General features: G+C 41.9%; 1 protein-coding gene across 4 annotated transcripts in view; it reads left to right on the top strand.

The window, feature by feature from the left end:
* Window positions 1–24,914, top strand: part of CRACDL (CRACD like) — a 56,969-nt gene that overhangs the window by 19,809 nt on the left and 12,246 nt on the right. For all 4 annotated transcript variants that reach the window (XM_081003950.1, XM_081003949.1, XM_081003948.1 and 1 more), the window contains exons 2-8: window positions 4,958–5,034; window positions 6,004–6,172; window positions 11,092–11,227; window positions 12,035–12,196; window positions 12,880–12,948; window positions 16,730–16,957; window positions 18,877–20,521. In XM_081003950.1, coding sequence (XP_080860076.1) covers window positions 4,986–5,034; window positions 6,004–6,172; window positions 11,092–11,227; window positions 12,035–12,196; window positions 12,880–12,948; window positions 16,730–16,957; window positions 18,877–20,521 — 2,458 coding nt within the window. In that variant the 5' untranslated portion in view covers window positions 4,958–4,985. The remainder of the gene's footprint in view (window positions 1–4,957; window positions 5,035–6,003; window positions 6,173–11,091; window positions 11,228–12,034; window positions 12,197–12,879; window positions 12,949–16,729; window positions 16,958–18,876; window positions 20,522–24,914) is intronic.

Here is a 24,914-nt window from a genome sequence, read left to right as displayed (position 1 = left end):
ATTCTCTGCTCTTTCTTCCTTGATTTTCTTATTTTAAGATCTAATTAACGTAACCTTTAAAATCTCTTTAAAAATGAAAAAATGTTCAAGGTCATGATGTGTAATACCTACCTTGCCATGCAAGGGAGACTTCTGCCTTCTGGTGTAGAGTTATCCCAAGCCTGTAACTTTGTAGTGTACGGAAACATGGGAAAAGAAAATAATTTGAAATATTGACGTAAGTGCCCTCTAAATACAATGAATTAGATCCAGACCAGCTGTTATGCAAACAGAAAGGTTCGTTCCTTTCTCGGAAGCAATTTGGATGTAGTGAAGACTCCTGCAATTGGCAGTAGGCGATGGGGAGGATAATTTACACTGATTTTCCCTTCCTTCTGCAGCCTTCACTGGTGCCAATTCCGGGGGGCTGTGGTTGCTTCGGCTCCCACAATAATATATTTGTGGGGGCCACTGCCCCAAGTCAATGGACAAAAGGGAATCTATTCCCCACTGTCCCCATTTCTTCATGTGAGGGAGGAGGAGCCGCCATATCTACCTCTGCCGGCTCCTCCTCTTCCTCCTCCTCCTGGTCCTTACATTGTGGGCACCCACAATCGTTGGCATGAGATGGCATCTATGACAGCTTCCGTTGCCACCTCCTGCAGTTTTCCAGAGTTCTCCCCTATCTCTGGAGTCAATTTCTAAGGTCTGCAAGGGAAGAATAGGTGAAAACACAAGTGTCCAGTTTGTGGAGTTCTGCTCCATGCAACTCTGTGTCCAACCCATTCTTTGTGGGAAATCCCTACCGAGGGGAGGTTTTGTAGAAGGTAGGGGACTTATTTTAGAGTAAACATTGTGTAGGATTGCATTATGAAAGTGTGGGGTAGAGGGGACCAAGAGATGGTTGGAGGAAACCAGATACCATAGCATTGCTGTGGCCAAACGGGATGGAATTTGTCAGCAATCTGAGCTTTACAGAACAACTTGGGCAAGTGAGCTGAGAAGGTCCTGGTTGGATCTTACCTCTATTCCTCCCCTGCTCCTTAGTAAAACCTGCCCTGCCTGTGTAAATTAAATCAATTTAGTCACTGTCAAGATGTTGAGCTAGGTGGAACATTTTTCTGACTCTCATTGCAATTATTCGTTCTAAGAGATGTTTACCAAATCATAAGACATCCATTCTGTATCTTTGGTTCTCCTTTGTTTCCGTTATTTATAACAGTGTCCTTTATAAGCCCCTGTGGAGCTGCTAGTAAGACAGACATAGGTTTCTGATATGCAGGAACTGCTGAGTCAGGCTTGACTGTGCCCCTCTAGGAAGCAAAGCTCTCTTGCAGAGCCAGACTGACTTAAGATGTGCACATGTAGCCTTTGAAATGCACAGGGCTCGTTTCTTCACGGTGCACTTCTGTATATAGCCAATAGCAGTTTGTACACACCTTCACGCAATGACATCATCTAAAGCAGCAGCTGCTATCTGTGTTGTCTGCGTGGGAATGTTGAGCCAGAAGAATGGGAGATGGCAAAAGAGGACCAAAGAGGAAGATGGCTGCATAGCTAGCCCTTTTATAGGGTCTGCTAGGGTCACACCCATCTACCTGCTCACACATGGGGAGGAGGCTCCAGAGAAGATACGATAGGAAGTCCCCCCTGTCTGGAGCAACATTCCCCTGTGTGTCCACTCTAGGCAACAGGAAATGTTGTATTTGACTGCTTCAGTGATGATACATCCCACAGTCTGCACACACAGGTGGGCATGCTTTCGAACTAGTACGCAGCTGTGCTCTTTATTCGCCTCCCCTCAATTGGTGTTTCCACAGTCTTTCAAAAGAGTGTGGTTGTAAACTTGTATGTCGACATACTGTAAACAGAGGACCTATATTTCGGTATACAGAAGCAGCTAAGTTACCGCACCGCTTCCTCTTTTGCCTATTTCATTCATAGGCAAGTTAAGCCTGGTTAGGGGGAGTGGAACACACCTACAACATGAGTTGGTCTGCCCCAATAGGTGGCAGTGACCTGACAGTGTGTTGTTATCTGTGTACACATGTGCTTGAGAAGCACATTCTTGGCATACAACAGATTAGAACCGTTCCAGCAGAATGCCCTTTCGACTGACAAATAGCGTGTGACAGCGACGGGAGTGGCATTGTGTGCACAGCAACCCGAAAATGTGCCTGCATCCCGCACTTGAATGCACATGATCATGCAGTGTGTACACACCCATAGATTGTAAGCCTGTGGGCAGGGACTGTTTAAAAAAAAAACCCAACTTTGTAAGCTGCTCTGGGAGCCTTTTTTGACTATGGAAACAGAAACAAAGGTGGAAGACTAATTGGTGCTCTCCTCTTGTCCCTCAGAAAAGTTGGTGGGATCTTTCCAGGGTGTGTTTAGGAGATACTTCTGATATGGTAATGCACATCTTCTTGAGCATTTGTAAGAATTAATTTTGAGGACCAACCCAATGGTTTATGCTAACTAGGGTTTCCATCTTAACCCATCTTTCAAATAAGAATTTGAACTGGGTTTGCAAACCAAGGCTATGAGGAAACCTAACTACCAATTGCCTTGGTTAATAGTGATAGAGATGTAAACCTTCATTGGAATTTAGGGCTATGGATGAAGGGAGGAGTGGCAATTAATGCACAAGGTGGAAGGGGCTGGGGGAAGGTGAACTTGAAGATCCAGAGCCCACTCTTGATAAACTTAAGAGCATGAGGAGTTAGTATTAACTCTGCACTGTTCTTTGTTACAGGCCTTGAAAGCCAGGTCAGTTGCACAATTGCTGTTACTCACCTTGAGTCTTTTATAACAGAGAATAAATCTAAGCAAACAATTCATTTCTGCAGAAGTAATACAGAAGGGAGTATTCTGTTTGTGATCTTTACTCATCAAGGAGGGGTGGACATACCTAAATGCATAGGATCTAATTTGTTTTCATAACTTAGCAAGTGCTGACCTTTCACTTTATTTATTTATATCAAGCCTGTTTGTGCTCTAGCCTGGGGAACATATTGGCCATTAGCTGAATCAGAAAGCTAAATAGGAAATGTACCTTTTTTAAATGGGTTCAAGCAGAACCAAAATAAGTATTCTTCCAAAGTCTTGTTTTAAACATACCCTTTTAAGATTATCAAATACATAATCCATTAAAACTTGAAGGGGGAATAGTATGAGAACCTTTCACACAGAGAATAATTTTTTACTATATTAAAGTGTCAACAGTCAATTTAATCATGCTTCCTAAAAGTTACCCTAAGTGAGCAGGTCTTGCAGTGTTTCAGGGTGACTTAAGGTGGGGCAAATTGCAGTAGTTTAACCTCATGGTGAAGAAATATAGAAAATACCATCATCTCATATGTAAAGAGAGGAAGCCTTTTCACCAGGTGGAGCTCGTGGAAAGTGTCACTGACCATTTCATCCCAGCTTCCTGCTTCTACACCAGTTTGCATTATTAGGTTGCATGAACATCGCTGCAGACTCGCAATCAAGGAGAAGAAACCATAGAAACAGCAGTAGAGTTATCTGCAGGCAGAAGGTCCCAGATTTAATCCCTTACCTGGAATAGACACATCCAGGTAAGGCTGGGAATGTACCCTGTCTAAAATTCTGAAGAGCCACTGTGAGTTGGAGTGGAAAATACTGAATTAGATGAGCTCATGGTCTGAAAGGAGCTTTCAAAAGTGATACTGCTTACTTGTAGAGCAGCAGGAAGCTGAACCCTGTTTCTGATTAAAGTTGTAGTCTTGGAAGGCGTTTATTTTAATCTTGTTAAAGTTCATCTCTGCTTGCTTGCTTCTAACATTTTACCATCAAATATACACAGTGATTGCAAGACCTTGTTTGTTCTAAAATCCTGTTGGGTAGGAAGGCAAACAGGATGGACTGTGAGGTGAAGCCAACTTGAAGGTCCCAGGAAGGTGATGAGCTGTCATGCTCCAGGTGGTGTCCTCAGGGACCAGGGTTTCAGACCTAGAAGATAAAAAGCATTCTGGCAAAACATTTGCCCAAGAGAACAGGGTTTAAGATGCTGTATAGTCTCAACAAGCCAAGGTCAAACACATGGAATCTGTCTCTGTCCAAAACATGACCCAGAGGTTAAGTCAGGTGATGGTCCAAATTCAGTAGCACAGGCAAAGTACAACACAGAGCAGAGACCTGTGTTGCCTCTGGCAACTGAAAGGCTGGCTCAAGTGGAGCCTCCTAGACAACACCCAAATTCCACCTGCAGGTAGCAGAGGAATTCCAGGGAGTGCTTACTCATGAGTGGACACCTTACTCACAAGCTGCAAAATGTAGATGCATGCTATGTTATTGTTCTTCAGCCTGGACCCAGGCCTTTTGACACCTATGTTCTCAAGGACTGAAGGGTGGCTGCACTACATCATCTGATGGCTTGAAGGGGTCTTCAGGAGGGCTCCCACCAAGGTGATCCTAAGCCTTGGTTCCATGAGAACCTGCTTAGTCCTCAAGGTCATTGATCAACAGAGCATCTGGTTCATACACCAAGGACTCAGCATCTGACACCTGGTCAGAGCTAGGCATGGCACAAACAGATGTCCGACATTACCCAGTGTGGTCTGCTTGTCAGGGACAAGCAGAACCATTCAAGCATGGTTCTGCAAACTACTACAAGATCTTGTGCTCAATCACCATTGATTTCATGGTCAACAATATCAGAGGATTAATAATTAAATCTTGAAAAGGGCCTTGCATCAATCAGGTGAAGCTGCCTATGTGGGTCTATCTTCTAGGTCAAAATCTTCAAGGTGTGACGCTGTCAGTGCCACCCAAACTAACTATCATCTACACAGTATGATCGTTTGTAATTGTTTCCCTGACCATCAGGATAGGAATGATGGAATCTTCAACTCAACAACTGGAGGACCAAAACTTTCGCACCCCACCTTAGATCCAATATCAAACAAGTCTAGATAATATTCTGATGATAATATATATATTTCCCTTTTTCATTTAGTGACTGCTTTACCAGTTCCACAAGGGTCATGGATATCAAATTCCCAGAGGCTGAAGGATCTGGCGAGGAAGGTTCAGGTAAAAGGCCTATTTTCATGTTACGTTTGAGAGAACCTTTTTTATTACAGAAAAAAATTAAGTTTTTCTCTTTGGCTTTTGTTCTCTAGAGCTGTCATCTAGTTTAATCAGCGAATATTTGTTGAAAGTTTGCATGATTAATCAATTCATTGGTCAAATCAATTTATTGGTCAAATAAAACAAACATTTTAAATCAGCAGTGAGGAACCTCTGGCCTGCATGTGAAATTAGGTCTGGCAGGGGTCCTAAATGGAAATAGTAAAATAGCCCTCTTTGGGAGTTCCTGCAAAAGCTTTTAGAATTTGCTTCATATGGCGAAAGACCCATTTGTATCCGAAGGTGGATGGCCTGAAAACATTTTCTTGATTAAGCTTCCTTTCTGCGGCATTTAGCTTAGCATTACACTTCAGTATTATTGCTTGATGCTTGTTTTAACATGGAAAGTGCCACTTGGTAACATAATTACCATTCAGAATATCAGTATGCGGGTTTTCCACCTCAGCAAGCTATTTCTGTGTTTTTAAATTACTCACGTCATTTGGTAACAAGGCCGCCCTGCTCTTCAGTGATTAGTGAAGAGAGACATTGAGTTTCCGGACTGTAATTTAATTCTGTTCCCTGCATCTACCATTTAACACTGAGTTTATACTTCACAGTCTTATTACATTAAATGTTAATAGGATATTGGCAGCGACTAGAGAGTAGTCTTTCTTGCAAGTCTTCCCCCCCCCTTTAATGTACCTTATATCCTCACAATTCGTTTACACCAGTACAGTAAGAGTATTACGTTGGGATCAGTGTGGATACAAATATCTGTACATTCAATTGGCGGAAAAAGACAACTGAAGCTGAGGCGGTGGGGGGGGGGGCGGGAGGAGATTGCCTTCTTGATGACATGTGTGGATGAATAAATAATAACAACACTGCCTAAAAATAATTACGACTCCCTTAATATTTATTCCCTCCCAGGAAAGAAGAAGTCTAAGTTTAAATCTATCAAAAAGTTCTTCGGGAAAAGAAAACGGAAAGAGACGTTATCACCTACAGGAAGTGGTAGTCTGAAACAATGCCAGTCTGCAAGTGACGTCACAGCTTCACAGTCTATGCATATAGATTACGATTCTGAAGATGAGCTTGAGTAAGTCTCTATAAACTTATCTTTAGCTTTTTCACAAAACAACGAATTTCCTTTTGGAAAACCCAGGTAACTTTTCATAGATTAACCCCTGCAAGAGACCCTTTGTTGCATCCTTCCTTTGAGAATATTGGGGATGCTGCAAATAAATTTCAGAAAGGGGGGGAAGGCTGCAATCGCATGCCACAGGAAGTCTTTTCTGCTTATTGCATGCTTAGCTCCTCCCTGCTTCAGTAAACCAGGATGCTAAGCCAATGTTTGCTTTTGGCTTATGAATAATATTTTATTTCTACTACCCCCCCCCCCAGGTGAGTGGGGGAGAGCGAAGTGGGTATAATTGGCTCATACTTGATGATTTATGGCTTACTGTAAAATAAGAGTGTCACAGTGACATAGCTGAACTGGAGAGCTCTCTTAATGGCTATGGACAAATTATTATATCTCAGTCTAACATATCTTACGGTTCCAGTTACAGATGGGTAGCCGTGTTGGTCTGCCATAGTCGAAGTAAAAAAATTCCTTCCTGTAGCACCTTAAAGACCAACTAAGTTAGTTCTTGGTATAAGCTTTCGTGTGCATGCACACTTCTTCAGATACACTGAAACAGAAGTTACCAGATCCTTCTATATAGAAATAGACTGGAAAGAGAAGCTGCTGAATTACAACTCATTACCAAACTTAAAACAATGGAGAAACCTGGTCTGAACAGAGACATCGGATTCTTATCTCATTATACATGACTAAGCCATTTCTCACCTTCTCACCCCTTGCCTTTTCCTGTAAGACCTATTACAGTCGTTAAGAGTCGTCAACAGGCTCATCTCAGCTATCTGCCAATCTCCGATTCCCACCACCCTTCTAAGTAATACCCCTCCCCACCTTCTCAATATATAGAAGGATCTGGTAACTTCTGTTTCAGTGTATCTGAAGAAGTGTGCATGCACACGAAAGCTTATACCAAGAACTAACTTAGTTGGTCTTTAAGGTGCTACAGGAAGGAATTTTTTTACATATCTTACGGTGCCATTGGAAAGAAAAAATTATGTATATTTTTGATGCCATAACTTAAGAGATTGTATCAAAATCTTTACAAATAGTTATATTATTTAAATCAGACTCTCTCTTCCCCCCTAGCCAAAGAAAGCTTTCCTTTTCTACCTGTAAAAATGTTAGGCTGGAACTTTTCTCCTTGGCATTTAGTTTTCTCTCTGAAAGGAATTTTTATTATGCATTCAGTCACATGGTCCTCTCTGTGAGATGCCAAGTAGAGCCACCCAGACACAGGTTTATCTCCTCTATAAGATCTAAACCTCAGAGTTCCAGTGTACAAAGGGAAGGAAAAGGGAGCTATCAGGAGAAGGTTATAAACTACTCTCTGACTAACCAGGGAAGAAATCTTAGGACTGTGCTGTCTAGTAGTCTTAAAATGTGTTGAATGGTTCTTAAAACATATTGAAAACATTATTTTTAACAATTGTACTGTGTTACCACTTTGGTGTTTGGTGCCCTGGGCTGCTTTGATAGGAAGGGCAGGATTGAAAATCAGTCAAATAAATTAATAAAATTGCAATGAAGAGAGTGACTCAGTATGTGGCTGCTATGAAAAAAAAGTCAAATTTCTTGTTGGGGATTTTGTTATTATCACAATTCCCTGGTATATAGCTGTAACGTGGTTGCGCCCAGTGCATCACTGCATCTTAAAAAGGGTATCATAAAGCTGGAAAAGTGGTAGAAAGTGGCAAGCAAAAGATTAAAGCGGCTAGAGCGTCTATCCTACAAGAAAAGGTTATAGTATCTGAAGGCAGGGCTTAGCTTAGAAAAGGGCGGGCTAAAGTTGGGGACGTGATAAGAGGTATGTAAGATTATGCATTATTTGGAAAAAGTGCATAGGGATAACCTCTTTAATAATAATACTAGGAGGTTGGGATGTAGGTTCAGGTGACAGATTCAGGACAGACAAAAAGAGGTACTGCTTTGCGCTGGCCATAGGTGAACTTCCATAAGATGTAGCAATGGCCACCAACCTGGGTGGTTTTAAAAGAGGAATTGATTATTGTTGGCTTCTAGTCATGGTGACTGGATTATGTTTGCATCAAAGGTTGAATGCCTCCAAATACTAGTTGCTGGGGAACTATAAACAGAAAGAGTGCTTTTAATGACTGTATCCTGCTTGTGAGTTCCCTATAGGCATCTGGTTGGGCAGTTTGGGAACAGAAGGCCGGGCTAGATAGGCATTGGTCTTGACCCAGCAGGGCTTTCCTTATTTGCCTATGGTGGGCTACAGAAATGTCTGTTTTCAAGTAAGATCGAAGGCCCAAATCATATGACCTAATAATAATAAAGAGAACAAGAGTGCAGATGAGCGGAATCTTTTGCCTGCTCCACTGAGCTGCCAGAGCACTTGCATATGAAATTAGAGATCATAGTATTAAGGTTGGAGGGTATGATTGCCATGCATGTTGAGCCCCTAGCATTGCTGTTTAGGAATTGTGAGCTGTGAATAAATACCTGCAGTCCTTTCTGGTGCTAATGAAGATTGCGTTACACAAGGCTCCCACTAGGGGTTGCCAAACCACAACATCAAAAAGCCCTTGGTACTCTGAATGGCTTTGTTTACCGTTGGCTTGTAGGAAACCTGTGACATCCCAAAGCAGCAGTATTGAAAATGCTTTCTTGTTAAATGTATAGAAAAGGCCATAATTGTAATCATTCACAAAAATCAATACTGCGTCTCCAGTTTTTAAATCCTCCAAGTACTACAAAGAAGCTGTAATTAGAGTTATTAAAGTTAATTTGAAGTTCTGCCCTTGGGTAGAGGAATTTTCAGGGAAGCTGAGACTAGCAAAACATCTTAGAGAGCCCCATCATTCCTAGGACATCGCTGCATTTTGTGAAAAGTGAAATTCAAAGCCAGCGTGGAAGTTTCATCTCAGGTGAGGCCAAAGGAGTTTTGCCAAGCCAAGCAAAACATTCCAGGGTGGTTCTGCATGTCCTGGAGAATTTTCTGTGCAAATTCTTTGCATTTCGGAGAAGGCATTCTTTCTTTGATTAAGCTGCTCTCCAGTGATCTCAAATACACTGAACTTGCACAGGATTTTTTTTCTTCCTTATATAGCAGATCTTCCTTTCCCACCTATTGTTTCACTGAACATATTTTTAGCCATCATTGAGAGGAAAGTGACTGTTCCCATGCCCATTTATATTTTGTGTCCATCCATTTCAATAGCATCTTCATTTAATGTAGGAGCATTTAATCTAGTTCTTAATTTTGAGGAACCTTAACACAAACTAGTTTATGTCCTCAGCTGAAGCATAGAGATAAGTGCTTAGTTGTCTTGGGCGTTATCCTGGGCAGCATTGCATAGCCAAATTGCTGCCCAGTTCTTTTATCTTCTACCTGTGTGGAACATAAAAAAGGTAAAGGTAAAGGGACCCCTGACCATTAGGTCCAGTCGTGGCCGACTCTGGGGTTGTGGCACTCATCTCGCTTTATTGGCCGAGGGAGCCGGCGTACAGCTTCTGGGTCATGTGGTCAGCATGACTAAGCCGCTTCTGGCGAACCAGAGCAGTGCACGGAAATGCCGTTTACCTTCCCGCCGGAGCGGTACCTATTTATCTACTTGCACTTTGATGTGCTTTCGAACTGCTAGACTGAGCAACGGGAGCTCACCCCATTGTGGGGATTCGAACCACCGACCTTCTGATCGGCAAGCCCTAGGCTCTGTGGTTTAACCCACAGCAGCACCCTCGTCCCTGTGTGGAAAATACATACTTATTAAAGAGCAAGACCTTGCTTCTGGTGTTCCAAGTGTCCTTGCATAAGACTTCTAAAGAAAGTTACATTTGTGCTATGCTTTTGTTATTGTTCCATCAGTACAAGCATTTCAGCTTGCTGGAGGGACTGATCCTCACTCTCCTCCCCTGACATGCTGTTCTCCTAACCCCCACAAACCTATTTCAGGAACATGCGGGGGGGAGGGGGGAAACCTCAATGTACAAGTGGAAGTCCTTGTGTAGGGCTTCCACAGATAGGAGTCATTAGCTAAATCCCACCCCCAATTTCTCTGCAACAGATGTGATTGCTAAGTGGGAAGACATTTATGTCATGTAAAAAATGATCACTTGCAAAGCAGAGGCTATGAGGAATGAAAATCAGCAGCATAATCTCAGGTGCTACAAAACTTCTGAATGGGCTTGGCTGTAGGAAGGAAGGAAGTGATGGTGGAGAAGGGCCATAGCTCATTGCTAGAGAGCACCTGCTTTGAGAGCAAAAGGTCCCAGGTGGTGCTGGGAGAGACATCTTCCTGGAATGCTATAGAGAGCTGCTGCCGGTCAGTGCTGACTGTACTGAACTAGATGGACCAATGGCCTGACTTGGTATAAGGTGGTTTCTTGTGTACCTAACTACTAAGGAAGGATGGCAATGTGTGCCCTGTGTCTCAAGCACAAGAAGGCTTGACAATATAGTACCTATACAATGAATTCTAGTAGGGACATTGCTTTCTGAAACAGCTGCAAGCCATAATTGGAGATTTGCACCCAGAATCCCTTTCAGTGCCGCAAGATAGACTGGATTTCAAGTCTGGGTTCTCCTGTTGTTTTACAGGCATTCGCAGTGAATGAATGCAGAGTTATTCTCCAGTACTTTTGCTCCTCAAGGTCCTAGGTCACACCTCTTGGGTTTGTCCCACTGTATTTGCATCCCTTTCCAGCTGGTTTTCGAAAGGAATTGGCTGTCCCTATATGATTGTGGGATATACTTGCAGCTGGGCAGTTTTTCTTTGGCTGCTCCTCTTAGGCTGTTTGTTAACACTGCTACTCAATTTAACATATGGAATATGCTTCATTTTTAAAAAAGCTGTTTTATGAAGGCCAAACATTGACACACATGCATTTTTCGTTTGTGTTCTGTATTCTCCTAGGATGCACGAAGGTATTATGGGAAGCAGAGCCTTGTCGCATGAGAGCATTTTCATTCCTGAGACTGCACAAGAACCAACTAGACCAATCCGAGTATTTTCTCAGGAAAATGTTTCCGATCGGATTAGGGCTTTGCAGGTAATGTGAAATATATGCAATAATGTTGACTCTCTTCTCTCTCTCTCTCTCTCTCTCTCTCTCTCTCTCTCTCTCTCTCTCTCCCTCCCCCCCCCCCGCCTCCCACCAGCAGTTGTAACTGTAACTCTGGATTTGCTTCTGTATGATAGTAACATACTGTACATTTAAATTAAATATTCTCAATATAAATCAAGGATGGGAAACCTTTTCCCCCTCAAGGACAACATTCCTTTGGGAGTGGTTGGGGGCATCCTCTTTTCTCTCTCCCCTGCCCCATATTTCCCCGTAATAATATCCTGCACAGAGTTCACATCATAAAATGGGAGTAGAACAACTTAACCTACATTCAAAAATCCGCATTGTAATACCATTATCTGTAATATAATATAATATAATATTACATACTGTAATACCATTATCAGACAAACCTAATTATTTGGTTGACTTAATAAAGGTATTTCCCTACTGTAGATTTTTGAATATTTCTTATTCACAACTACCTTTTGCTGCTTCTTGCTTTTTATTCAAACAAACAAAATAAAACATCAAGCTAAAAGTAATAATAAAAAAACAGTCACAAGAGTTTATGACCTTTTGCTCTTTTAAAAAAATAAAAAATCCTCCTATGTTAGTGATTTGCTATGTCTAAGGGAAAGAAGGGCGCTGTGATTATGAGAACTTCTGGCTGGCTCATTTCTTCCATACAAGCAGATGCCTGTTCATGTGGACAAAAATAATTATTGCATGTTCCAGCCATTCAGTAATGGAGAAAATACATTGAAACATGCTTGAAATTTGTCCTTGTAGTTGAAACTCCAACAGAATTGGAAATTAAGGGCCTCGTCGCCATTTGGAACGTCTTCAAAAAGAGTGGATGATACTGGGATGAGTTCAGAAGATGATGGATTACCTAGAAGTCCACCAGAAACGTCTTTACTACAGGAAATGTTAAATTCCAGTACAGCAAAGGTAGGATAAGTCAAGCATGCCATTTTCAGAATATTATTTTGAATGCGGTCATTTGTTTCATTTTGCCTTTCTGGTTGAAATTACCTTGCAATAACCTGCACACCGCCGTCATCCTGATAGAAGAAGCATTTGTAACAAAGATAGATAACAAAGATAGATAACCAAGTGTTTGGAAACATTACACAGCACCTGGTATTGTCAAGGGCAAGTTATTTTGAAGAGGGGGAAAAAGTGCATGCATAGACTTGAATGGAAGCACCAGAAGGTTTAAACAATATAATGAGTATTTTGGGGATATCTTTATTTATTGCAACATATTCTTCTAGAAATGTTTTGGTCTTTTTTTTTTTTTTTTTTACTGCAACAGTGGCAGAGGAATTGCAAAAATTATCAAGAAAGATTTTGACTGATCTCAGCCTTTGTCTCTTCCCCTCCCCACCCTCGTAGAAGCATACTAATGTCATCACCTTTCCATAAAAATGAAAACACAAAACACCTCCCACCATCTTTATATTTTTCAGGATTCCAACTAATTCTTAGAACTGCATAGATTCTCTTCTTGCAACTTATATTTTCTCTAGTCCGTTTTGTGGTTTGTAAAGCGTGTAACCTGTGTGTGTGTCTCAGTGTCTCATCTCATTTTGTCACCTATCACTGAATCTTTTCCTCATTCCACCCCACAGTTCTCTGACTCGCACAAGCATCTTAGCTCTTTGAGTTTAGCTGGAACAGGCAGTGAAGAAGAAGAACAGGTAACAATAATGACTGGCGTTTAATTATGCATGTGTGTTTTTGTGTATCCAAAGCAACTGTTGGGTTCCTGAATCTCTGTAGCAAGGTTGCTATCCTTTAAGGGCTAATGGGCACACTGAAATGTTCAGAAAGTGCCCAGGGCGCCCGCCACAAAATGGCTGCCTTGGTGGCGTGGCATAATACAAAATGGCTACCACACCTATAAGAACAGAAAAACAGGTGATTCTGCAGAATGATGTGAACATGCTCCCCCGTCAGTGAGTGGAAAATGTACATATACCAGCCACTTCTGGACTCACTCACTGTTAAAAGTTATTTGCTTGTCTCCTCAGTTCAGAATGGAAAGGAGGGTGGTTGTCAAATCCTGGCATCTGGTGAAATGAGAGCATGTTTAAGGAGTTGTGTTCAGTCACACATTGTGGATTCTTTAGATACCTTTTGTGGGTGCCATTGAAAATACTGGCAGGCACATGGAGTAGGGGGTTGAATCATTCTTCTCTAAAAGGTATTAATGAAGGATATTCATTTACCTTATGCATAGCAGTTTCAGCAACTGCATTATAGATACTGGAAAGTTAATTTACGTTTCATTGATTTTCATACTTTTGGTTTTCAAGCACCATTGAATTCAGCCTCCAGGAAGAGATGGAATTGGGCAGGAAGTTGATCAGATACTACTTTTCAATACAAAAGCAAGTCAATGCAGGGGAGTCTTAGGCTCTCAGACACCCTCCTGCTGACTTGTCTTCAAATTTTACATTTGAACAGATCTAAACAGCAGTTAAGCAGCGTGCACAAGGTCATGTGTTTGGTTGTGCAGAACAAGAGTCCCCTTATTCCTTTCTTAACTGTTCAGGTGCTGTTCTTAGATCACATCCATGCATTTCAAGCACATTTAACACACAACTAAACACACGGCTTCTTCCCCCAAATAATCCTGGGAACTGTACTTTGTCAAGGGTGCTGGGAATGGTAGTTCTGTGAGGGGTGAACTACAGTTCCTATAATTCTTTGGAAAAAGCCATGTGTTCTAAATGTTCTAAATGTAACCCTAGTTAGGGATAATAATAATAATAATAATAATAATAATAATAATAATAATAATATTTATACCCCGCCCATCTGGCTGAGTCTCCCCAGCCACTCTGGGCGGCTCCCAATCAAGTATTAAAAACAATACAGCGTTAAATATTAAAAACTTCCCTGAAGAGGGCTGCCTTCAGATGTCTTTTAAAGATAGGATAGCTACTTATTTCCTTCACATCTGAAGGGAGGGTGTTCCACAGGGTGGGCGCCACTACTGATCCAAACTGATCCATTGCTGATTATGACTGTTGGTTTTTGTGCCTGGGAGACTTGAATTTTCATCAGTCCCTCATCCAGCCCAACATGAGCAGGGATAATTGGAGCCAATGTTCCCACCCACAAACCTGCGATCTTTGAGTAGGAGTTGATAGGTGCCCTTCAATCAGCAACACACATAGGCAGCAGATTGAAGAGCGTTTTAGCAGTCCCTTGAAGAGTTCCATTTACTCACTGAGCTGAGGAAGAGCCAGAGACATCAAGGCACATGAGAGCTGGAGGGGAGAGTGCAAAGTAGTGAGAGGTGTGTTTTTTCCCTGGAGACGAGGAAAAAAGGAAATTAAAACACATCAAGAAAAGGTCGTTTAGAAATTAAGTTATTTTAAAGTGGCTTCCGAGGATAACACTTAGTAGCATTCTCCCTCGCTGCTCCATATTCATCCTGAAGAGCATTGGTCCAGGATGCTACGTTTGCGAATCTGAACTTCAAACCTGCTTTGACCGTAGGGCAGTAAACAAGCCATTTGTGCTAGTTTCCAAATAGGGGCATTGCAAAAGAGAATGAGCTTCACAGAGACATAACTGTGGATATTTTCACCCATGCAAGTGAAGTGCATATCGAACGTACATCACTCTGCAGACCAAGTTTCTGTAACACCTCCAATGTAGCTATTTTCAGTAGGGGTTGTTTACCCAATAATCAGTGAGAATTTGCCATGATATGAAATACTGAGTGTTGCATATGCTTATATGAGTCAACCCACCGGCAGAAGATAAGACTAGACCAGTTGAAATGATAAGTAGGTGCTGATTGGAAAGTGGCCCAGAAATGCAGTAGTTCCTCCTGCTTTTGAGGCCTGATGGCTCGTCTTGACTGCTTCCTTCTCCCTAATTTTCACAGTACCTCAGTGCTTTAGAATCTCTTGCAGAGCATGTTGTATGTGTATGAAATGTGTTTATATATAATGGAACATGCATCTCTCTTCGTCTGGGCATGATTATGCACAATAAGACAACCTTGAGATGTTTCTAAAGGTTCCAAAGGGAATACAAAACATAAAAGACGGAAATGTTTGACAGCTTATAGGTGCTGAGTTGTAAGCTGGAAGTGTGCTCAAACAATTCCAGTTCTAGACTCTTCTATACTGCTGGAAGAGACCTGAAAGTCCTGGGTGGAAAAAAGATTAAAACTGACATGCAGCTGACATTGTATATTTCTGTTATGCTGCAAGGAGAAAGGAGAGAATAAAGTTTACCAAGCCAGAGATGCGCATGAGTAAAGAAAGGCCATTCTGTATTTTATCTTTTGCAAACAGAAAATAATTTGAAATTAGTTCATAAGGGAGGGAGGAATACTGTGCCTCTCATCTCTGATGCTGCTTTTCCTAAAAGGAGACATTGGTTTTAATAATAATAATTTATTATTTGTGCCCCTCCCATTTGACTGGCTTGCCTCAGCCACTCTGGGCGGCTTCCAGCATATATAAAAACAGTAAAACATTAAACCTTAAGCTTGCGGGGGGTGGGGTCGCATAACTACATTGTGCAGTTTAAAACATTTCTCATCTTCAAAGAGTCCTAGGAACTTTTGTTAACATCTCATAGAGCTACAATTCCCAGCACCCTTTACAAATTTCAGTTCCCAGGATTCTCGGGGGCAGAGGAATGTGCTGTTGTGTACAGAGCCCTAGCTTTACAGAGGCATTTTTTTCTGTATAATAGACTTTAGTGTAGGACAAGTGAAACCAAATACAGAATAACACATTGTGGAATGCTCCAATTCCGTTCCAACTCCAGTTTTCTTTCATTTTTTTCGCCGTCTTCACCTGAAAATCAGTTTGCATTTTGTGCCCGCTGAGCACAATCAGATCTTGTCCTCCTTGGGATTCCTCCCTTGAAGTGATTTTGCACTTGATAAATCTCCTCCTTGTTTGTGGATGGTGCCACTCAAGCCGCAACTTGGCTTTTTAGCATATAGGATCGCATGGTCTGAAGGGACTTGATGACAACTTTGCTGAAGCTAAGCAAGTCTGGGTCTCTTTAGTCCCAAGATGGAAGACTCTGTGGGAGCCCTATGTGTGCTTCCATGGAAGAAAGGCAGGATATTAATTCAATAGGCAGCAATTCAGAAGCACTGGGGATGGAACTCGGAGCAGAACCTGGATTCTCAGTATAAGTGCTCTTCATTTTTGTTGTTGCCTGAAATGAAATGACGGTGGTATTGATACTGCCTCTATTAAATCTGTACACTGCATTATGGTCCCAGCAGTGTTGGCAGTGTTGGCAAAATTGCTGTTTACATCATTTTCCTATGTGCTACAGTATGCTAGAGAGTGATTCCAACACTGAATAAATGTGTATTTAAAAATTCCTTAGAAACTTTCAAGTTTTATTGTATGTTTAAATTGTGCTCGTTTTAAAAAATAAAACCTGACTCTTCCCCTCCCTCTCTTCTGTCATTCTGGGCTTCTCCTTTAGGTCACACCAAGTCCTTTGAGATCCTCTTCTGTGGAAAGCCAGCTATTCCCCAGGCAGCCAAGTGCTAAAATTATATCTCTGCAGACATCTGACTGCAATCTCTCTCCTCCTGCTGATTTCGATACTCCAGCCGAGTTTTCTTCTTGCTTGGATAATTCAGCTGCTAAGCACAAGCTTTTAGTGAAACCACGGAACCAAAGATCCAGTAGAACAAGACGACCTGCTTCGGTAATAAACCAAAAAAAGAGAGATACATTTAAAAACCATTTAAAAACATATGTTCTTTGTCCGCATTGCTATGCTTCCTTATCAGTTGTGCTTGGTGAGACCTGCATGTGTGCACATTTAATTCCCCAGAGAACAAGGGACAACAGGATAGTAGAACCAGTTTTAGCAGCAATAACAAAGGAAGTGGAGAGAATAATCAAAGGGACCCACTTTTAAAAGTTGCCTTTCCTCTTATCGCCTCTTCGTGAGTCCAGAATTATTTATTGTAGCTGGAAATTACTATTGGGTCACTTTTTTTAAAAAAGAGTGAATGCTGGCATTCATTCTAAATGTGGAACACACACATTTCCTGCCTTGGCAGCAGTTACTTCAAGAATGTAGTGAATGTGTGAAGCCACTTACACCACCCTTAAGATGTAACCAAGGTTCTACATTGAAGGGCAAGAGCCCTACACATATAGAGCAGGCTTCCTGCTACAAACATGCTCCTGGCCCTGCTGTTACCTGCACACAGGTGTAAATCACATGAAGAGGAGCTCCTGAATAGGGCTAGACATAACAAATTGAAAACTAGTTTAATTCCCCACCCCCCTTATTATTTTCTACTGTGACATCTCTGATATCTCTTCATATGTCAAGATGTCCACCGGTATTTCTGGGTCCTTTTCTTTCACTATAATTTCTGGCATGGGAGCCTGCAGTGCAGATTCTTCTGATCCTACTTGGGTCATGATTAGAAGTTTCAGGATTGTGTGTGGGAGGAGTTCACTTCATGGCCCCTCCCCTTGCCAGCATTGGTCCAGTTTCTAGGAGGTAGTGGCCAGACACCATGATGTACCCCAGCAGGTAGGACTCTGTGGTTAAATGTGCTCCTTTTACAGCTCAGCCCTATACCTATCAACTTGGAAGTATGGTACAATGCAAGGCCACCTCCTCTGTAATTCTTCCCCCCCTCCCAGGTGGAGTAAAGGTAAATTGTAAAAAATAAGTGTGTTTCTCTCTGCTCCGTTAGGCTTTCAGTATAGTTGTTAGGTCTTTAAATATCAGATATTTTAGTTTGCTTGGGAGTCTTCTGCCATTTGCACTGAAATGCATCCATCTGCCCTCCTTTTTAAGTCTTATTTTGTATGTGCGTATTCCCACCCCCATTTTTCCTTAAGGGTTTCTGGTGATTGCTTTTCATGGCCAGTTTGGTTTGAGAAAAATATTAGCAGCCAGTGGCCAAAAAGCTATTGTACCTCTAGAATGCAAAGTCTTGCTTTTAAACCATCCACATCCAAACTGTCAGTTATCACAGTTGGCTGTGGTTAAACAGATGGATAAATACTAGAACTACAGGAAGATGCGTAATCTGTGTATTTTGTCAACATCATCCTGTGAAGATTTATATCAAAAACATCTCACATAAAAATAAATATCTTACGATCTTTCAGGAAGCTTTTTTCCTATTTTGAAAGAGAAAATAAAGATCAAGTGTAAAAGAGAGAGAGAGAGATTGTCACAGCTTATAAAAAAAGCCAGCTAAAATTGCAGCTTCATTGATGTTTTCTTCTTATTTAACAGCAGCACAAACAAAACCATTTGAGGAAAAGGAAAATCATTATTAAGAACTATGAAATGATGAAACTTATGTTCATGTATACATGTTTTCATTACTTTTGTTTGCCCCATGTATTTAGTTGTTAGAGTATTTATAGCTCACTATATTCCCTTTTATTCCTATCGCATAATGATTTTTAATGCATAGGAATAACAGAAATTGATGTATAGTACACTTAAATATACTGCAGGGAGTTGTCCTCTTTTGGGGGGAGCACTTGGGGGAACATTAATGATTCTGCCATCTTGACAGCAGGTAAATAAAATAAAGTTGTGATGTGCTGAACATATGATAAAAATCTTCCATTTCTCACTTGTAGAGGAACCTATCAGAATTTCAGAATGACTTGAGCTGCACACCTGAAGAAGACAAAAATGAAAGGAATGAGATGCTAGCTGAACTAACCTGTGAAGGTGATAGTTCCAACCATAAGAAGCCAACAGAGACCGCAGATTTAGCAAATTCAGTGTACTCCCAGCAACTTGAAATGTCAAAAGATCTTCAGCATAATTTGAGTCACCAAAATGAAAAAACCCGCACTCTGCACACCACTTCTGAATCACATATGCTTCTCTGTGAAAATAAGCCAGAGGGCTGCCAAAATACACAAGAAATATCACACACCGTATTGTCATTGTTTCTTCAGAAGAAAGTAGATACAGCTGCCCTAAATCTTATTGCAAACCAAGAATCACAAAGGGAGAGAGAGCACTCTGAAACACTAAAGATTTCCTCTTGCAGTTTATTAAATAGCACATCACTTAATATTTTAAATCAGGAAAATAAACAGACTTATGGTGTGCAATCTAAATATGGCATGCTGTCTGATAAGAATGTCTCAACCAAAGATGATGTGATCCCAACGCTAGGTGGAAGAGAAAAAAATACATTCAAAGATGCCAAGGCACTTTTGGAAGACATTTCTAACAAGGGAACTATAAATGCATCTCCTTCACTGCCTAGCACCATCAGTCTTATATCAAAAAATTCATCCCACATCACAGAATTACCATATTCTGAGAGCAATAGTATTTCCCAAACTTCTTGCACGGTCCCATCACCACAAACAGACCAACCTCCTCCTTTGAACCTAGAAAAAGTAAAACCAATTCAGGTGCTATCTGTATTCGATAAAGAAAACAGTCACCCAGCAATACCTGCTGTGTTGATTTTAGGAGGGAAAGAATCCAGTGATCAAAGCACTGCAAGAAAATTCTCTGTCTCGTCAGCTTGGGGAAGGTCAAGGGCTAGCAGCTTGAACATGAAGGACACTTTAGTGTATGAAAATCTACCACCCATGCAGATCTTGCAGGCTAAAATTAAAAACTCTTCAAGAAACGAGAAGGTAAAAGAGGATACAGAGGTTAACTCCTGCCAAGAGAGAAAAGGCTGCACTAGCAAGTGGGCCTCCTCATCAGAGTTGGAATCAGAAACCTCTGGGAGATCATCAGACAGAATGGAAGCTAGTCCACCGCCCCAGGTCATGGCTTCAAAACCAGTGCTGAGTAATTTTTCCACTGCTCTTCCACAGCAGTCAAGTACTGCCGAGTCGAGTTGTGAAGAAAAAAATCCCTTCCAAGTCAAGCTTAGATCCACATCTTTATCACTGAAATATAGAAACAGCTCTTTGCAGGAATCAAAGGAGGCTAAAAGATACAGTGCGGAGTTTAATGTGGAAAAAGAGGGACTACCTTTGACATCCCTAAAAAGCGAAAAAGCAGAGGCTAAAAAAACAAGTGATGTAAATGCCACTAGCTTTTTAACTGAAAGCCTCAAAGCTAAATCAAAGGCCTCTGAACAGGGTAGCACAAAACCTCCATTGCCAAGGAAACCTATTTTGCAACACTACTTTATTGCTGGCACTAGCACAAACATAGAAAAGCAGGAAAAGGTAACCAAATATCCTGAGTTGAAAAATGAAGGCAAAGATTTGGAGACGAAACCAAGCCCACCCGAAGTGCCTGGTAAGAATACTCTTTCTTGAGATTTTTGTGTGCCTAAAGAAGGGGTGGGGAACTGGATCACTGTGTTTGCCCAAAATGGTTCAGGCCGATTTCAGAGGCTTGCCAGGCCTGATTAGGACCCCAGGTCAGAAGTTTCACACCTCTGCCCTGAATATATTTAAACTGCAATATCTTTTTTAAAAATTACTGCAAAATCACTTTTACAGCAACAAAACAAACCGTAAAGTAACCATACATTTTTTTACAGCGTGCCAGAAAAGGATAAATCTCCTACAGCTCCATCAGCAGTCTGCAAAGCTCAGTAGCTTGTGTTTTATACTGTTATCATTAATACATGCATTAGTATGTACACTGTGTTGTTTGTTATGTTTCTGTGTTGTAAACTGCCCTATGGGCTTTTCACAAAGGGAGGTACATAAATTTCTTATCTACCTGTTTTGGTGGGGAGAGACCTGACCAGACTAAGCAAAGCCCCAATGCGCCTCCAGCTCACAAGGAGACTTCCCCCGGAGCCGAAAGGTGACATCCTCTACAGGCTCAAGAGAGGGTCTCCTCGTGTGTCGGATGTGCAGCAGGGCTTTGCTGAGGCTCTTCAGCCTCCCAGCTAACAGCTGACATGTTGGTAAAGCTGTGCCTCAGCTGAGCAAGCCCCCAGAGCGGGCGCAGTTGGGCTCTGGGATGGGTCTTCTGAGGGAGGTGTATCCTGGCACCTTTTTCTCTAGGAAAAAAAAGCACTGATTTCACTTGTGAGAAAAATGGAGCAGCCAATGTCTGATATAGGTATGCCAGTACTGTGGTACCTCGGGTTAAGTACTTAATTCGTTCCGGCGGTCCGTACTTAACCTGAAACTGTTCTTAACCTGAAGCACCACTTTAGCTAATGGGGCCTTCTGCTGCCGCTGCGCTGCCAGAGCACGATTTCTGTTCTCATCCTGAAGCAAAGTTCTTAACCTGAAGCACTATTTCTGGGTTAGTGGAGTCTGTAACCTGAAGCGTATGTAACCTGAAGCGCATGTAACCCGAGGTACCACTGTACTCCAGTTTTTCTGTTTATTATTATTTTTATAACCTTGAGACTAACTGGCAGGTTTCTTGTTTATATAGCTCCATTAATTTGCATCATACTTTACAAGGTGGAGTTGGACAAATGGGAGAGAACAGATGGAGAACAGGCATATAGGAGGGAGACACTTGGGTAGCCAGGGATTAACGTGGATTAATGTTGCCCCAGCAAGGAACAAGCTGAAACAGAGCCCCTATATAGCAATAGAGGCAGTAAAAAGTAAAGGTAAAGGACCCCTGGACAGTTAAGTCCAGTCAAAGGCAACTATGGGGTTGTGGTGCTCATCTCACTTTCAGGCCCAGGGAGCTGGTGTTTGTCTGCAGACAGCTTTCCAGGTCATGTGGCCAGCATGACTAAACTGCTTCTGGTGCAATGGAACACTGTGACAGCAACCAGAGCTCACGGCAACTCCATTTACCTTCCCACCGCAGTGGTACCTATTTATCTACCCACGCTGGTGTGCTTTTGAACTGCTAGGTTGGCAGGAGCTGGAACAGAGCAGCGGGAGCTCACATCGTCGCAGGGATTCAAACCGCTGACCTTCTGATCGGCAAGCCCAAGTAGCTCAGTGGTTTAGACCACAGCGCCACCTGCATCCCATTAGAAGCAGTAGCATCAGTTTAAGCCTAATTGTTATCACCACCTGGGCTGCGAGATGCTCCTTGCCTTAAATTGCATAGTTGTCTTCAGTAATCTGCTGCGATGGAGGAGTGGAGGAGCCTCAGGTCTTTCGAAGTCTTCTTTCAAAGTGTCCACTGAGTTAGAGGAAAGCAGTCCCACATCTTCAGGTTGGGCAGGGGGCAGCGGAACTGGCCCAGGAGGTTAATCTGGGAGCACTTATGGGGCTGCCTTTGCTTGTCCTTCCCCTCCTGCTTCAGAGTGCCCACTCTCAATCTCTGAAGATGAGAAATCCAACTCCAGCATCATGACATTATCCTAGCAACCATGGTAACTCTCACTGGCAGTACCCCTTTTTTAGATGTTCCTTAGCATGGACAGTAAATGTATTTATTTAAGCATATTTCTGCAAAGCCTTTCTGAAAACAGTTCATGTGTCTTGCCTTTCAGAACATTGGTCTATTTAACGAGTTCCCAAATTCAGTCTCTATGTTGGGGAATCTTTATTTCCCATTTTTCCAAACTTAAATTTTGTTCCCTGCGTGCCAGTGGTCAGGAATGGTAGAATTTGTAGCACAACAACATTGGGATGGCTACAGGTTAGCCAACCCTGTTTGAGATTAATCATGGTGCTGTCTCACTGTCACAAGACCAGTTTTATAAGGAGGCAGTTTTGTACTGATGTCATTACACTTCGTAACTGAGACTCTAATAAGTGCTCATAGATGAGGTGGAAAATCCATTTGACTTTCCAAGCATTTGCAAATCTGGTGTGCCCCATATCTATCTGCCCATCTAACTGCAACAGTGGTGCTCTGTTTGTGCATTTGAAGATGTACCGAGTGCCAGCTGGCAACAGCCCTACAAACCAGAATTTCCTACATTTCAGTGGTCTGGAGGGATATGTAACTAATACTGTGAAAACTCTGTATGAGTAAAACTGTTCATACACCGATTTTATAATGTTCCTTTAACTTCTCTTGATGAAATATGTTTTGATTTGCAATTGTAAGCTGTCTTGTAAATGAATAAGTAATTATTATTTTTATTTTTTACCTCAAGGTTAACTCCACAGGGTCTTATAACTGCGGTGTGTGCTGCATAGTGACCGTATATTTTGTAGTGCTTGGGCATTACCTGTAGGCTAAAGACTGATCCTCAAGATGAATAGTGTTGCAACATGCTCATTTATCCTCAGTCAGTAGATCATGAGGCGCTTAATCTCAGCGTCGTGGGTTCGAGCCCCACGTTTGGCAAAAGATTCCTGCTTTGCAGCGGGTTGGATAAGATGACATTTGTGGTCCCTTCCAACTCTTCCAATTCTATGATTCTATAACGTTTAGCATATATATGCTGCTTTAGTGGTGCAAATGGGTCATAAATATGTCTTTAACTCCGGTGCCTCTTTACTTGAGTGACAGTGCTGGAAATGGATAGACTTCACATGCAATAGAACGGATTAATCCGTTTTGCATTCCTTTCTATGGGAAAGTGTGCCTTGGTTTTGGAACGCTTTGGTTTTGGAACGGAATTTCCAGAACAGATTAAGTTTGAGAACCAAGGTATTTATTCGTTTACTTGTTTGCTATCATTGCTCTCTCTTTCATTTCTGCTTCTAATTCACACACACACACACCCCGGCCTAATCGGCAACACTCCGTGTCCACCTCTGTCTTAAACCAAATCCAACTTCATGCATGAAAACTGCAGGATATATAGGCGCGTTTTCCAAACGAGACTTTCTGCAACCTTTGGAGAAGATGCATTTCTCCCTGTTCTGTTGGTGGAGAGAATGGTACCTACATTGCCTGAGACAGCCCCAGTAGAGCCTGGCTTGGCAGTGATGCCACTTGAACGGGAAGTTCTGGGGAATGGGTCAGGAGCAAACGTCAACCAGGTGCAAATTGGAGTGGCGACTGCACCTCATTTTTGTTATTATTCTTAAAATTTATATACCGCCCTATACCCACAGGTCTCAGGGATAAAATCACAATATGAAAACAAAAAATGCATCATCAAAATAAAAACAAGAACAACCCAATAACCCCACCCAAATTATCAGAGAGGGAAAACAGCATTTTAAATACACAATATTTGTAATAAAAAAGATAAAAATAAGCACCCATCAAGTATCATCAAGGAGTAGATCAAAAGATCAATTTAACTGTCTTTCAAACCAAAACATTGGTGTGTGTGTGTCCCAATTGTAACCATTCATAGAAGCTCTTTGATCCAGTGGAGGCTTCCATGAAGGGGCACCTGGCAATTAAATAGGGACCCGATCCAGGAGAAGGACCAGTTCAAGTTCCACCTTTCCCCACCCACACAATCTTTGTGTGCAGCTTCCCAACCATCTTGTGTGTTTTGGACTGTTTTAAGGAACCAGGAATTTTTCCCAGACCTTTGACTTTTCGTTTCAGAAGATTTGGAATATTGGCTACCCCGTAGCAAAATGATTGTCTGGAATGAAGGTTTGCAGAGTAGCTCTGCCACAGCTGACCAGACACAGCCAAGAACACAATGTGACTGGCTGTTGATGTTCACATCCGGGTAGCTAATGGCATTATGAGCAACGCCATTGGATTGGATTACTCAGCACAAAGCTAGCAAGGTTGGCTAGCTTGTGCTACTATCAGCAGTCAATACAGGCTGACAATAACATCACATTCTAGTGAGTACCTGCATGGGAGAATACATAATCACCATTCTGAT

Source organism: Podarcis pityusensis (genome assembly GCF_964106645.2).
Source record: "Podarcis pityusensis genome assembly, chromosome: 4".
Classification (NCBI taxonomy): Eukaryota; Metazoa; Chordata; class Lepidosauria; order Squamata; family Lacertidae; genus Podarcis; species Podarcis pityusensis.
This window is presented reverse-complemented; position numbering and strand designations above follow the sequence as displayed.